Below are 15384 nucleotides of genomic sequence, written 5' to 3' on the forward strand. Positions count from 1 at the left end.
ATAGTATCACTATACCTCTATAAAAGGGGGGAGAGAGCTCATGGAAGGAGGAGGCTTTTTGGGAGAGTGAAGTGAGATCCTCTCTTGAGAATTCCCTGCTGTTCTCCTTTTTTAAGTTTTTAGTTTTGAGTTTGAGTGAGGTTTGCTTTCAAGTTTTCTTTTGGGTGTTTGTAAGATAATTGTGTACTAGTAGTACTACTACTCCGGTTCATCACCAAGCTTTTGGTTTGTAAGTTTTTAAGTTTATTTTTCGTCAAGTATGTAAGTGTCTTTTGGTAATATTGCTACTTAGTTTGCTTTCGCTGCTACTGTTCATTACTTTTCACGTTGTTACTGTTCATTATTACTATTCATTACTATTTTTTATTTAACTTTTGATATACATGTGAACGAAGAAGAAGATATAGTTATAAACAATATCTATATCCTCTTCCCCGTCTACACAGTATTCCCCACGAGCTAGCTCTGTCGTATCAAGGCTAAAACATTCTTGGTCACGATTGTTATCAGAGTCTGTTAAACTAAAAGAAGAACCAGAGCTTGAAGACACTCCTATAGATAGCGACCATTGCTTAAACTTGTCTCAATTAGACCAATTAATGAGTCAAAAAAACAAAAAATCTTCTGTCTCATAAACAAACAAGCACAAAGGTGTTAATGCCATTTCTAGTAAGGGGTCTAATAGAGATTTGAACAAGGCCAAGATGAAGAAATTTAAGAGTAGGATCTTCAGTCATTTTTTTAGATGTCTTTATCGCTTAGTAATTGTAATTTCTCTGTGTGAGAGGTTATAATTTTTGTTTTTTCAATAGTCTTTATATGATAGGTTGTTTTTAATTTAAAACTTTCTTTACAATAAATATCATTAGTACTAACTTTAGGTATTTTCCAATTTGAAATGCTTTGATCAATAGTCTCATAATCTAAGGATTCTGAATTTTTAACCGACATTGTTTTTATACAAGGATTCTTTTTATCGGGGGAAAGATAGCTTAGAAACTTAGGCATCTTAAGAAAGACTTTAAGACTTTAACCTGCCAACAACAAGGGATAAACACGGATGAAAGAGCTCTAGACGCACTCAGCTAACGGGTGAAAGCCGTGTAAACTGCGACCACTAGTTAAGGAAATGAAGACTTAAGAAAGAGGCTAAGAAAACAAGCTAAAAATTAAGCAAATAATAGCAACTCTAAAAAGTTCGCAGATTCCTCATTAGTCAACAACACCAGATAAATACAGAACAAAACTGTGTAAGTCGTGACTACAGGAAGTAAGGAGGACTAACAAAGAGTACTAAAAATGCTAGAGGCTCTAGATTATACTAGAAATGTTAGAGAAATAAAATTCAATTCAATGTAAGCAATGAAGCATAAAAGTACTTAAAATTAAAGCAATTATAAATCGAGCGTACAATATTGTAGTAGTTTATACTACAAAAATCTGCAATTGTTTTATTGTAGGATGAGCATTAGTATCAATGAGTGAGCTGTTTCTCACGGGGATATACACCGGCGAGCCGGGGTTTGGGCTTCACCATCGCAGACCAACTCCGCCACCGGCTATAAGAGCTAGCTCGTGGGGAATACTGTGTAGACGGGGAAGATGATATAGATATTGTTTATAACTATATCTTCTTCTTCGTTCACATGTATATCAAAAATTAAAGAAAAAATAGTATTGAATAGTAATAATGAACAGTAATAGTGTGAACAGTAATGAACAGTAATAACGGAGGCAAACTAAGTAGTAATATTAACAAAAGACACATACTTGACGGAAAATAAACTTAAAAACTTACAAATCAGAAGTTTGGTGATGAACCGGAGTAGTAATACTAGTACACACTTATATTACAAATACTCAAAAGAAAACTTGAAAACAAACCTCACTCAAACTCAAAACTAAAAACTTAAAAAAGGAGAACAAGAGGGAATTCTTAAGAGAGGATCTCACTTCACTCTCCCAAAAAGCCTCCCAAAAAGCCTCCTCTTTCATGAGCTCCCCACCTCCTTTTATAGAGGTTTAGTGATACTATGCTAAGATGCCTTCATAACCTGTGGGGCCCTCCTGAGTAAATTTGGCAAAACCTACAAGAGTTTAGGTAGAGTAGCATTTTGACAAAATTTTCTTCATGCTTAAGTATCCGAAGAGAGAATCCAAAGTGGCATACTGTGTATAAACATATCTGCTGTCAAGTCCTCTGCAGGTGCTTCTTTTAGCTGTTAATAAAATTTGCAAAAAAGTTAATTATTTTAAACTAAAAGAATAGTGACAAGTATTGATTGACTTAGTGTTTAAGTCATTAGGATTAATCATATGTGGGATTTATCATGGGTTAATGGCATTTCACAAATTATCCCATGTATGGGATATTTCTTCTGCTAGATCACTGTCAATAGACACTCATGGTATTGTTTTGCTGCCATAAAAACATCATAAGCTTCTCTTGTTTCTGGGCCAATTGGTGGATTAGTCATTCATTTATCAATGACAGTTTTGGTTGCTTTATGATGAGAAGTTTCTTCCATATTGATGTTAGTGCAGACAATCTAAAATCCATCGGTCATATTATAGGAATAATCTTCATATAAATCCTCAAGTTTCTTGTAGAACGAGATGGTGCTTTGAAAACGATCCATTCCTAAATCATAGCTTTCTTCATCAAATCTTTTAAAATGATAGAGACCAGTGATTAGAAATTTTCCAAATTTGTAAGCTTGGGAAATATTCAAAATCGCTTCGTTTATGTAAGGTAGCTGTAATATTAAATTGAAGATGTGCCAAACTTATAGGAGATAAGAAGATGACAGTCTTAATAATAGCAGGCAACCTTTTAAACCTCATTGGATTGTAGAAGAATGGTGGCTCTCTTGAGATTCTTAATTGATCGACAAGTCCAGCGTCTATATGTGGGATATAGGGAGGAATATTAGGAAGACTTATAGCGAATCTGGGAGATTTACTTGTTGTCGTACTAGGAAGTGTGGATCCTTTTAGAAGAGAGGATATTGTCATCTTCAACTTTTGCCTTAATGACATCTTGAACATCTTGAGGCAAAATGTTTAGTTTGGAGGATATTGTCATCTTCAACTTTTGCCTTAATGACATCTTGAACATCTTGAGGCAAAATGTTTAGTTTGGCCCATAATTGCTCTCTGTTAAGACGTCTTAATGACATCTTGAACATCTTGAGGCAAAATGTTTAGTTTGGCCCATAATTGCTCTCTGTTAAGACGTTCCATGCAGATATTTTGCTGAATATATTCTGGTATTTCGAGGATTTGGAACATCTTATGAGAGGTTAATGAGATCTTGTTGGAGTAAGGATAGAGATAATTAATCTGAACTTCTTGAACTTAAACAAAAAATAAAACATTTAGAAACTTATTTAGAAAATAAAACCATAGACGAGTTTGAAGGCTTCAAAGAAACCTTTGAACATGAAAAAAATTCTAATGATAATGAATTTATAAATTCTATAGAAAAATATGCTGAGAAAAAATGGAGATGTGATATCATGCTCAATATTATGGACCAATACTCTGTTCAGCATATAGCTTTAATTGATACTGGAGCAGACATAAATTGTATTAGAGAAGATCTTGTTTCTCTAAGATTTTATGAGAAAACATCTCATCTGGTTAGCGCTACTAATGGTCAGGCTCTCAAAGCTCGATATAAACTCACAAATGCTTACATTTGCAATGGAGGTTTAAAAATTAAAACTTCCTTTGTCCTATTCAAAGACCTCAAACAAGGTATTATTTTGGGAACCCCTTTTATTAATAATCTTAAGCCCTTTATTGTTGATTCTCATGGTATCCATACCATAGCCAGTGACCCTAACGTCTCTTTTTGGTTTAATAAAGAACCTTTCTTTTTGGTTTAATAAAGAACCTGAAGACATACTAGTTAATTGCCTATTCTCTGCCTTACATTTCAAAGAAAAATTTATAAATGTTATTTCTAATATTACAGATAAAGATTGTTTAGACTCTTTTAACAATAAGATCATTGATAAGAAAAGGCATATTCGTCTTTCGTATATCAAAGAATTCTCTCGTTTCTCTTTTAACAATAGACATTTTGACATACCAGTACGAATGAACGAAACTCTTTTGAATTTTTGCAAAGAAGAAATTGAAGGCCTCATTAGAGATAATCTAATAAAAACTGACTATAAAACATGCTGTTTAGATTCTACTTCTGAGCATGGAGTCTCTAGTCAAATTATTGATTATAAAGAATCAAATAATTTGGTTTGGGTCAATTATTATGTGCCAGAATATCAAATTGATAATATTACAGATGAGAAAGTATTCTTAAAATTTTATATAAAAATGGGTTTTTGGCAAATGCAAATCCTAGAAGAAAATCAATGGAAAACTGTTCCGCTCCAGGATAGAGATAATTAATCTCATATGAAAGATCTATAAATCTTCTTGTCAGCTCTTCTGTTTAATAAATTGTTCATCTTTTTCTTTCAAAAGATGGACTACATGAGTCATATGTACTCTGATTTGTTTTTTCTCCTGAGTGCAGATACTGTTCCACAGATTATTGATGATCATATAATCATGATTTTGTAATCCTGTGTTATAAAAACATTTCAACCTTTTTACGGGAGATGCTGGAGTTAAGCAAATAGATTTTCCTTTAGCTTTGTAAGATTAAAGCTTGATGTCTTCTTCCTGCAACATATTCGAAAATGTTCATTTGAATTTAGTATTTCATTAAAGTAGCGAAAAAAAAATACTTCTAACTGTTTCCAATGTTCTTCAAAATTATTTGAGAAGAGAATTATCACTGTGGGTAGTAAGATGAGAAATTCTCGACAGTCATGGAGATAGTGTTTTAAGAACTTTAGGTATTCTTGTTGAAAGGTAAGTATAGCCAGGCAGCCTTCTTCTCCAATTATAGAAGGAGAAGGGGAGGATGAGAACAGTTATATATATATATATATATATATGCCTCACATACTTTTTGGGTGTATCTTAAGCCCTATGTTGTAGCTTTCAGACAATTTCTTTCAATTCTTGAACTTAATTTGATACGTACATCATTTAGTAATGATTAATTGGACCAAATAAATATTTTACCTCATATTATTGTCACACATTGATTGAGGGTAGGGGTAAACTCAACCTTTTCCTCTTCTAAGAAGATTGGATTGTTTCATGTCAGATCCATACATGTATATATGGTACTGCAATATTTTGATCCTTGGTAGTCACATTCTCGTTGCATCTTTACTGTGGCCTTAGGTCTGTTTTCCTCAAAATATGGATGCATGGAAGACATTGGATACTTCTCGGTAGCGAAGAAGCTAAGCTGACGAAATTATTGGGTCCAAATCCAATTTGATTTTCTAGTCATTGTCGTTTATCTTTTTTAAATAAGGACATGTCAATGGATTTACATGATACATTGCTACATGAGGTTTCTCTTAATTCTTAAGCTATATGAAATATGAAGTTTTTCTTTCCAGCTTGTTAATTTGCAAACTTGACGCTGATTTCAACATATGGATGTCTTTAATGTATTGCTACTTCTCTTACTATGCTTCTTAGACTATTTTTTTTTCTGTTGTTTATGTTTCATTCTTAGTCTTGATTTCTATTTTTGACAAGTAGATATAAAAAGTACTATATATTGGAGATATTTTCGTCGGTGTATCTTTGTCATGTTCATACCATATGATATTGTCCTGTCTAATCTGTAAACGTTGGCTAGATATAGAATGACAGCTTGTGACTTATTTTTGCACTCTAGTCTTGCTGCGACGTAGTTGAGAAATTGGTTTAAGTTAAATTTTATCTGAAGAAGGTAATTCTGATGCACTCTAGCTGCTTTTGATGGATATGTTAGGCATAGGAATGTGCTTAGGAGGCTGAGCTGGTTGTTGCTTCACTTTTTTTTGGGTACTGTTTCCACAGAGGTTAGATGTAGTTCTTACGCGGTAAAGTATGTTACTTTAGTGCATATTTCTCTAGGTAATTTGGTTTGTCAACAAACTACAAATGGGTTTTGCTCTTGCACTTTGTCTATTAGGTTGCAGAACCCTGTCAGAAAGAACGTCTTGAACCTTTCTTTACTTTCAGATATAGCTTCTGCAATAGGTTGTCTTTGTTCTGTAAATATGCTTTGTTTGTATATTGACCTACCTAAGTGAAGTTTTGGCCATCTCTGAAGTATATAAATTCTGGACAGGCTCTCATTGACACTAATGACCATGAAATCTATGTGAGCTTAACATGCTGCTATAAAGAGAGATATCAGCGGGAAAAGGGTGCTGTTGGCACGCAGCTGATAGGTGAAAGGGCTCAAATAATTCTTGATGAAGTCAGAAACTTGTCTCTTTTTACGCGCTCTGATTGCTTAAAGCATATTGGTACCCACACGCTCATTAAATCTTCAATATAGAAATATGTTTTCGATTTTTCTTATTAGGATTTATTTTCCTGTGTATGTTTTCTTCAGGGGAATACTTTAAACCGGCCATTGATGGATTTGAAGCTGAAAGTTACACAGCTGTAAGTAAAATGCAGTCTTTTTCTCTATATTCTAATGTAACTTTACGTTAACTAGTTTTCCTGGACAAATTTCCTATGCTATCAGCTATTGACACCATTTTGAATCTATGATGTAGGTTGCGGATGCTGTTCTGAGAGATTATATATTTGTGCATCTTACAAGCAACCATGACAAGTTCAATTTGCTAATGTAAGTCAACTTTTTTCTTCCATTTTAGCTCCATTACAGGGATCAGTTTGATTTCCCCATCCTTTGACATCTTATTTGAATGACATTATTTGCTACTATGTTGTTAATGTTGTGTTCTGCTTTAGTTTTATGCTACAGAAGCTTTATGCACTTGTAGATCAGACTGCTGCACCTGATAATGGGGACGTGCTGCAAAATCAGGAAGTTCTACTACCTGGACACTTAATTTCTATTTATCTTAAGGTATGACACTTTGTCATTTGAATGAACTAGTATTAGTTTGTGCTGCTCCATTTCAATCTAAATACTTCCATGGAAATTTCCTACTTGTTAGATAAACCTCCAACAATAAAGAAAGTAGTGGTTTGGGGATTTCTATGTTGCTTCTTCTAATTGACATTACCTTGCTTTGTAATTAAGCAAACTTGTTGTTTTTTCAGCATAATGTACATTCAACAGATGTATCATTATGCTACTGATTTGTGTGATTAGCTGATTTGTTTGACATGCTACTTCTTTTGGACCTTATGGTTTCTTACCTATCAGAAAAAGTTGGTTTATGTCCTCTAAATAAATGTAGATTGCTAGGTTTCATTGAGGATATTGATTGAGTCCTGTTTAATGATGAATTTTTTTTTTTGGTGGTGGTGGGGGGGGGGGTAGGCGCGTTGATTAGAGATAGGATTCCGCAAATGGTTTTCACTTCTTCCTCTTCCTCGACATCTTCATTTTCTTCTACCACTTTCCTCCCTTTATCTTCACCCCTTTCTCTTCTTCTTCCTCCTCATCTGTCCCTATGGGGTATCTGGATGCCTTGGTGAATGTATTGAACTTGTTAGATATCACCACCAACTGCTGCCTATATAATGTTCAACAATCATGGGCATGAATACATTGCCTTGTGATACTAAAATTCTTAATTTTCTTGATAGCAGGCATCACTGCATATGGCTGATACAACACTCAGATTGATCATCAACTCTGTGAATTTGTAGCATTACCTCTATCACATGAATAAGCAAAAAAGAAGTCATTTTTATTTGATTAACCGTGTGAATTTGTAGCATTACCTCTATCACATGAATAAGCAAACGGAAGTTGCAATTGGACAATGCCAACTGATGCCAATGTTTGCTTCATCTCGATTCGGAAAATAACGTAAGACTATTTGTCCATTATTTTCACTAGCCAAACCAACAGAAAGATTAAAAGCATTTCCAATAGGACTCAGTACCGATAATTAATCGAAAAAAGTTTCATTAAGGCTAGTTACTATGAATTCACCACATTAATGACAAGACTGGGGAGGGATGCACCTGAAGGTGAAAGAGTGACCATGTGTCTGGGAGAACAACTGAAATATGATGGACTTGAGTCTATGAGATGCTGAGGAGGCAATGACTTAAATATTGAAAGATAGCATCATATTACAACACTACGAAAAGGAACAAGCAAAGGAAAAGAATCAACAAATGATGGATCCTGTCATTTCTAAAGATGCCTTATATATAGCAGTCCTTTCCCACTTTTCGCAAGGAAAGTGCAATTTAAGAAGAGGGAGTACTGTAAAACCTTTTATTATCATAGGTTATACTGGAAAGTCTGGCCTAATGCTGCCTTGTGAAACCATGGTGTGCTCAGATATCAACAATTTGATACTATATTTCCTGTGAGATTCTGCTATGCTTTTGGATATGCATCCGGTCTGTTTTTTTTACATTGCTATTTTCTGTGCTGTCCCGTAAATTAATTTCTGTGCAATATTGTAATATTTAGCCTTATGCCGATATTAACCATATATGTATTATGGCAGGAAAAAGTTGTGGAATGGCTACGCAGATCAAGGCGCCTGCTTGCTGAAGAGATGGCCAAAAGCAAAGACTTCAGCATTAAAGATCGTATGTAGATCCACAGATCCTTTTGTTTGAATTTTATAAGTTGTATAATTTCTCATTTCAAACAATAACTGCTTCACTTTAAGCAAAAAAGAGGCTTTTAGTTCTCTGATTTAGGGAATGTATCCCTTGTTAATCTAATGAATAATCTTCGCAAATGTGATAAATTATTGATTAGGGAGGAGATATGACTACATTGTAGTTTTGTCTTAGAGTCTCTTACCTCATAAAACCCAACTCATCAATCATGGTTCTAGTTTTTTTTCTTGGAGAGATAGGATAGGAAATATAAATCTCAGCCTTTTCTGGTTGCAAATTTTAGGGGCTATCTTCATATGCCTTAATTGTTTGGTTAGTAAAGATAAAATAAATGATATAGGAAACAGTACCATCTGCAGCAAGTGATAAGAAAGTTTCGATTATATACTTAAGGTAGAGAATTTCAATGTCATGATTTTTATAAAGTTCAAGATTGTATTATCTAACTAAATGCTTTCATAAAAAAAATCACATTGTTCTAGGCAAAATCAAACTCGCATGCTGCTGCGATATTTAGGGACATTAAAACTGCAGTTGGGCCTTTAAGATATTATAAATGTCATTTGAATACCAAGACAATGTATTATTGCTGTTTAATTTTGGTCTTTTATGGCATTTTCCTTAATGCTGATCGTTATTTTCATCATCATAATTTTCGACGGAACAAATTTCCTTTACTGTTGGTAATTGTCTTCAAGTTTATTCTAGAATTTGGCATGCAAGCTTCTGTAGGTTTTTCATCCCACATTTTGGGATCACCATAAGTACTGTGGCTTTAGTTGATTTTGATCAGGATTTCAAGTTGATATTAATGCTTGGTTTTTTTTGTTTCCTAATCACAATGAGACAATTTTTGAACAAATAAACATTCTGATTACGAATTAATGGGGATTTTGTAGAATTGAAATAATTTAAATAAACGCACAGGCTGAGGACTTGACAAGTAGATATGAAGTGTTCTGCATGGGATAACGACCTGCGAATTTTCATGTGGTCACAAATTTTCCTTTATAAGTTTTCCAAGAGCACTAGCCACAGCCCCGTGTGCCCTTTACTCGCCGTTGTGGCTAGGACACATGTTCCTAATTCACTCGTGCTGTGGCTTTTTCCAATTGCCAATTTGCAAGAAGACTTTAAATTCTGGGGTTTGAGATAAGAGGTAGGAAGAAAATCTGAAATAGATGGATGTATACATAGTGAATGTATAGATGGATGTTTTTATGCATACATAGTGAAGCACTTCTATCAGAATGGTTCCTCTTGATTAACACATCTAATCTAGCGTGTAGTTGCCCTTGCATCAAATGACATCTTTTTATGGATGGAATAATGTGTTACTTGCATTCACTTGATTCTTGAGTAGAAAGTTTTTAAATGGTTTTATCTCTCTTCTCAGACAAGCTAGTTCGTGCATCATTTTGACATTTATTATTGTTCTATAATTCAATTGTGGAACTCTTTATTTAGTTGTAAATGTTTGTATCCTATACATGGTGGGTGTACTCTACCTCAACAGATGAATGCTTCTTGTATGAGTCTGAATGTATCGTATACATGGTGGGTGTACTCTACCTCTACAGATGAGTATTTCTTGTGTGAGTCTGTGAATGTATCTATACATGGTGGGTACACTCTACCTAAACAGATGAATATTTCTTATATGAGTCTGTAAATGCACAGTGCATGTAGTTTTCAAGTTTTTAGTCTCCTGAGCTTTAATTTTGAGATGTTGCATTTCTTGCAGCCGAGCAAGTAAAGAAATTTCTGGCTCGAAGTTCTGTTTCAATAGGCAGAAGTATTGAGAGCATGTTAAAGGTTGGAAGATTGGCTACTGCATCGAGTTTAGACTTACCTCAGGTATCCTGTCAGTAGCTTTTGCTCTGTGTTTTTCTAATTTTATTGGAGCTTGATTATATTGTAGAATTAGCTTTAATTTGGCCTTCCTGCATGAGTGTGTGAGCTGAGTTTCATTTTTATATATCATTCTGAAGGCATGTTTGCACAGAAAGTTGAATATTTCTATGTTTTGACATTTTTTTTTCTGTAATGTGAGTTGTTTTTTGTGCTCAAGCTGCTGCTGATGTACAATTATTCAAAGATTAATATTCAATTTTTGATCAAGCCTATTTCACGTTTTCCTGCTATATGGCTTTTTGTTTATTGTTGCTCTTAAATGTCAATTTTGTTATTTACAATAAGCATTATAAATTCTAAATGTAAATTTATCTTGATGTGGGTAAAGAAAAATGTGAAGTGGGACCTTAAGAGATCATTAACTTGGGGTTTGACTGTTTGCGACATTTTTTGTAATTAATCTTTGCCTCGGTGCATGTTGCAGCTCTCCATCCATTGTGGATATGTGAGTCTGTGAGTTAACACATATCTACTTTTCTTGTTAAAAAATAGAAGCCAAATTTAAGTTGACTGAGCTTTATATTTAAGAGTAACGTCTCTTATGAGAAAGAAATAGTTGCCTTAGGACCATGCTGGGTATGCAACTGTGAAAAAGTTTAACCTAGGCAGTTACCATGATGAACACGTTCTTGAATTCTCCAATGTTTTCCTCTGTACTATTCCAGTGATTTATGTGTAACTGTGATCCATATTCAAGTCCAATTATTCCCTCTATATCTCAGAGTCATATATCTTTTTTTACAGCATTATTAGGCATAGTATAGTTTTTCTAGATGTGATTTTTTTGCAAGTAACTTGTAGTGACTGTATCCTGACACTTTGTTTTTGTTGATACCAATAGAAAGAAGGAGTGACTATTCAAGCAGAGAGACTAAACTATCTTAGATTCATATCTCATTTTTGTGCTGTTCATCGAGGTGCTGCCTTTGCCAAAATGCGAACGACAGTTGTACGAAAACTGATGCCAGAGTATGTTGCTTTTCTCTATTTACAAGTTATAAATACTGGTATTAAACCCGGCAATCTTACTTTACAATGTTCTGAAGATTTTAAAGACTTGATCAATTTTAAATTTCACTAATTCAGGTATGTCAATGATAATTAGACATTTAGTTATAGTACCTATCCTCTTCATTTTGTTAGATTTTTTAACAATTAGAGGCGATGTTAGTTTTCAATAGGCGAGAACATTGGATTAATTAATTTGTGCGATAAATTTTTTTTATATTGCTTACATTTCCTTCAAAAAACTCCTAGCAATTATATTAGCGCTTGTATTTAATATGTTAAAGTAGATTCTCTTATCTGTCTTTGTGAAAGTGATTTACTAAGTGTTCTGTGTCACCAGCTTAATATCTTTAATAAATTTCTTTCAGGTCTTGGGGTTTCCTCTGTCCAGTTCATACACCTGATGGAGAGCCTTGTGGCCTGCTCAACCATATGACATCTACATGCTGTAAGCTTAAGTTTCATGGAGGCTAATCACTGTTTTGTCTTTTTTCTCAGAGCTTTTACAGATTTGAGATTGCATGATTTATGTACCTTAAGTTTAATTAAGATTGGTCCTACTTGTTTTATTTAAGGATGTCTCCCACTGTGTTTTTCTCAATTTTCCTTCTTACTTGTTTATAGTTAAATTCAATCTGCAGTATTTTAATGCTTATGTGCACTCTTGTCTCATGGGTTGTCGTGAATAGCATTCGGGTTATAAAATAACTTAATATAATTTAGGGCGCTATTTATGCTTAGTTAAATTTCTGTTTGTATCATGTCTAACCCATTGCCCTTCATAAATCTTTCTTACGAAATAATTTCATTAATTTTTTAGTTTATAAGCTGGGAAATAGCCTTTTGGCACTTCTACACTGTCTATAATTTTTTGTTTGTGGTGGATTAACAATTTAACATAGATAGAAACACGTTATTTGTCATGACATAATGTCATAATTTACCTCTTTATACTTCCAGGTATTACCTCTTACTTCAACACTGAGGGTAAAGTAAAAGATTTTCGTGATATACAAAGATCAATTCAGAATGTGTTGATTCGTCTTGGAATGAGTCCTTTGCTGCCAAAGCTTGAACATGCCGGTCCTCCGGAGGTTCTTCAAGTTCTATTAGATGGGCGTCTTGTAGGTTCTATTGCGTGTACGGAAGTAGAGAAAGCTGTTGCACATATTCGTAGCTTGAAGCTTTCTGCATCTTCGAGGGTCGGGCTGGTGAAGTCACTAGAATATGTTCCTGTTTTCTGTTTCCTGAATCTTTACAGTTTCATTTCTGATAGTCTATAATTTACAGATTCCTGATGATCTGGAAGTGGGATATGTACCTCTAAGTCTTGGGGGAGCCTACCCTGGCTTGTACCTTTTCACTTCTCCTTCAAGATTTCTTCGGCCAGTTAGGAACATTTCCCATACCACAGATCAAAATATTGAGCTGATTGGTCCATTTGAACAGGTAACATAACTGAGCATGCAGTTATCTTTTCTGATTATGTCAGCTATGATATGGGATTCAGATATACAAAAAAAATCATTTGCTGTATTTGATAAGGTAAAAATCATTTGAAGTATGTGACAAGTAAAAGCATAACAATTCTTTTTAATGATTAGGCATTTATGGAAATACGATGTGCTGATGGTAGTGACGGTGGAAGAAGATCGTTTCCAGCAACACATGAAGAAATCCATCCAACTGGCATACTTAGTGTAGTTGCAAACCTCACGCCATGGTCTGATCACAACCAGAGTCCCCGTAACATGTATCAGTGTCAGGTTCTAATTTCTTCTTAGACCAAATAGGAGGTTTTGCTTTCTAAGCACACTTTATTTATTTATTTTTATGTAAATTTTATTATCTAATGCTCTTATATATAGATGGCAAAGCAAACTATGGGATTTTCTTCACAAGCTATACGATTTCGTACGGATGTGAAAGCATACCATCTACAGGTGTGTTACATAACATTGCTTTCTCTCTTTCTCAATGAGATGACTGTTCTACCCAACATTATCACACTGCTTAATGAGTAACCTTTTGTCTTCTAGCTGAGTTTTTTTCTCCTTCGTTTGACACTATAACCTTGAAATGTGATGTTTTTTAACCTATGTCCTATTCTAAAGAGGTGGTTCTTTTAGTTTGAGGAGTCTAGTGAGAAAAACAGCCTTCCGTTGTTGCAAGTTTTTTCAATTGTTTAAATCATTTATGATTGTACTAGTAAGGAGCGCACGTGCCTGCTCCATCTACACTGCTCAGCGCCTGCTCCATCTACACTGATCAACTAGCGGGCAGTGCAAACTGCTTCAGACTACAACTTTTGACAACTTTGCTATCTTTGACCTTTCTGATATGCTATTGCGCTATGTTGTGCTGGTCTCTGTCCCTTGATGCTGAACATACTTAACAATAGTTTTGAAACTTAATGAAAGTGTACTCTCCTAATTTTTGTCTGTTTGCCTTCATTATGTCATGGAACTTACAAAAGAATGTAAAAACCTAGTCCTTGATCTTCAACTCGTACCTTCATGGATGCAACATCAATGAATGTACAAAGTATACCTGTTGCCACCCTAGGACTCCACCTCGGTGAGTCTACAAATATCCGAGTAAATCATACCAAGATATCTTCTTTCTTTTAGAAAACCTATTAAAAGAAACTCTATGTTACTTATCAATAAATAATACATAAGTTTTGGGAGTCATGTTTTTGGCAAACGAAATAAGACGCTTCTTTTCATACTTGCAATCCTGTGCCTAGCTTCATATGCCACAAATTGAGAGAATCGCCAACTTGAAAGCATCATAGGAAGCCTTTGCTCGATTCTTGTACAAAGTGCAAGATACACTTCCTCTAGCCACAACAAAGAAACTTTGGTGACTCTACGACTACATCTTCCATAACCAAAGTGACTGTCATATCATATCTCATGGTATTTAAAGTAAGACCCAAAGAGAATATGTGACACAAATTGAGAATCTGCTGCACATCCTTCAATTTTAAGTTGCTAATATTACCCATTTTTACATTGTCAAGTTTCCTACTCTATATGATGTGAGGAGTTCCACAGTTTGAGGAGGCTTGAATGTAGCTCTATTATTTACTACCCACTCAGAGCATTTAGTCTTCTTTCCCAAAAGTGAGAAAACATCTCCTTTAGATAAAGTGGCAAATGTCCTCGTTTTCATTTTTCTTCCATCTGTCTCTGATATTTGTTTCTAGCCAATGTTTTAAAAAGCTCCCATCTAGCCCCTCTAGACTCCCGTCTAGGCCTAGATAGTACCTAGGCCGCCCCGCCTTGGTCTTGGGAGTGACTGGGGGAGCGGAGATCACTTACGCGAACTGTATCACTTTGTTCTTGGTTGTGATTTCCTACATTGCTGCCTTCACAAGTTCACATCCTCTAACCTCCTCCGAACTGGTCGTGATTTCCTACATTGCTGCTTTCACATCCTCTAACCTCTTCCAAACTCCTCCAACCTCCACCAACTACGAACACCTCCTTCAACTCCTCTGACGTTCAGCAAGACCTTGTCCACCACCAGTTAAGCAAAAAAAGAAACCCTCCTAGGTCTAGCTCCTAGCGATGCCTAGCGCTTTTGATAACATTGATTTATCTAGCTCTTAAACTCATTCAAGTACTTTGCTCTGTTGTTCCCTTGAACTTCAAGTTCCTCAACTGCTCCATAATGAACGCCTTGTTCTGGCAGTCTTTTGCTCATAGAGATCCTTGAGGTTTTTCCTCAAAGAATTGATTTGTTTCCTTCGATATATTGTGATACCCTAACACTGACATCTATCCACATCCGAGTATA

At 34.9% G+C, this 15384-nt stretch overlaps 1 protein-coding gene across 2 annotated transcripts in view; it reads left to right on the forward strand.

Moving 5' to 3' along the window:
* LOC109839621 (DNA-directed RNA polymerase I subunit 2) overlaps nucleotides 1-15384 on the forward strand; it is a 34287-nt gene that overhangs the window by 12053 nt on the left and 6850 nt on the right. Inside the window, exons 9-20 of one of the 2 annotated variants that reach the window (XM_020408119.1) lie at nucleotides 6212-6392; nucleotides 6482-6534; nucleotides 6651-6724; nucleotides 6850-6967; nucleotides 8538-8622; nucleotides 10403-10515; nucleotides 11414-11541; nucleotides 11949-12028; nucleotides 12541-12791; nucleotides 12871-13029; nucleotides 13185-13346; nucleotides 13449-13523. In XM_020408119.1, coding sequence (XP_020263708.1) covers nucleotides 6212-6392; nucleotides 6482-6534; nucleotides 6651-6724; nucleotides 6850-6967; nucleotides 8538-8622; nucleotides 10403-10515; nucleotides 11414-11541; nucleotides 11949-12028; nucleotides 12541-12791; nucleotides 12871-13029; nucleotides 13185-13346; nucleotides 13449-13523 — 1479 coding nt within the window. The remainder of the gene's footprint in view (nucleotides 1-6211; nucleotides 6393-6481; nucleotides 6535-6650; nucleotides 6725-6849; nucleotides 6968-8537; nucleotides 8623-10402; nucleotides 10516-11413; nucleotides 11542-11948; nucleotides 12029-12540; nucleotides 12792-12870; nucleotides 13030-13184; nucleotides 13347-13448; nucleotides 13524-15384) is intronic. The other variant, XM_020408120.1, reaches the window with a different exon arrangement.

Source organism: Asparagus officinalis, chromosome 4 (genome assembly GCF_001876935.1).
Source record: "Asparagus officinalis chromosome 4, Aspof.V1, whole genome shotgun sequence".
NCBI classification, from domain to species: domain Eukaryota; kingdom Viridiplantae; phylum Streptophyta; class Magnoliopsida; order Asparagales; family Asparagaceae; genus Asparagus; species Asparagus officinalis.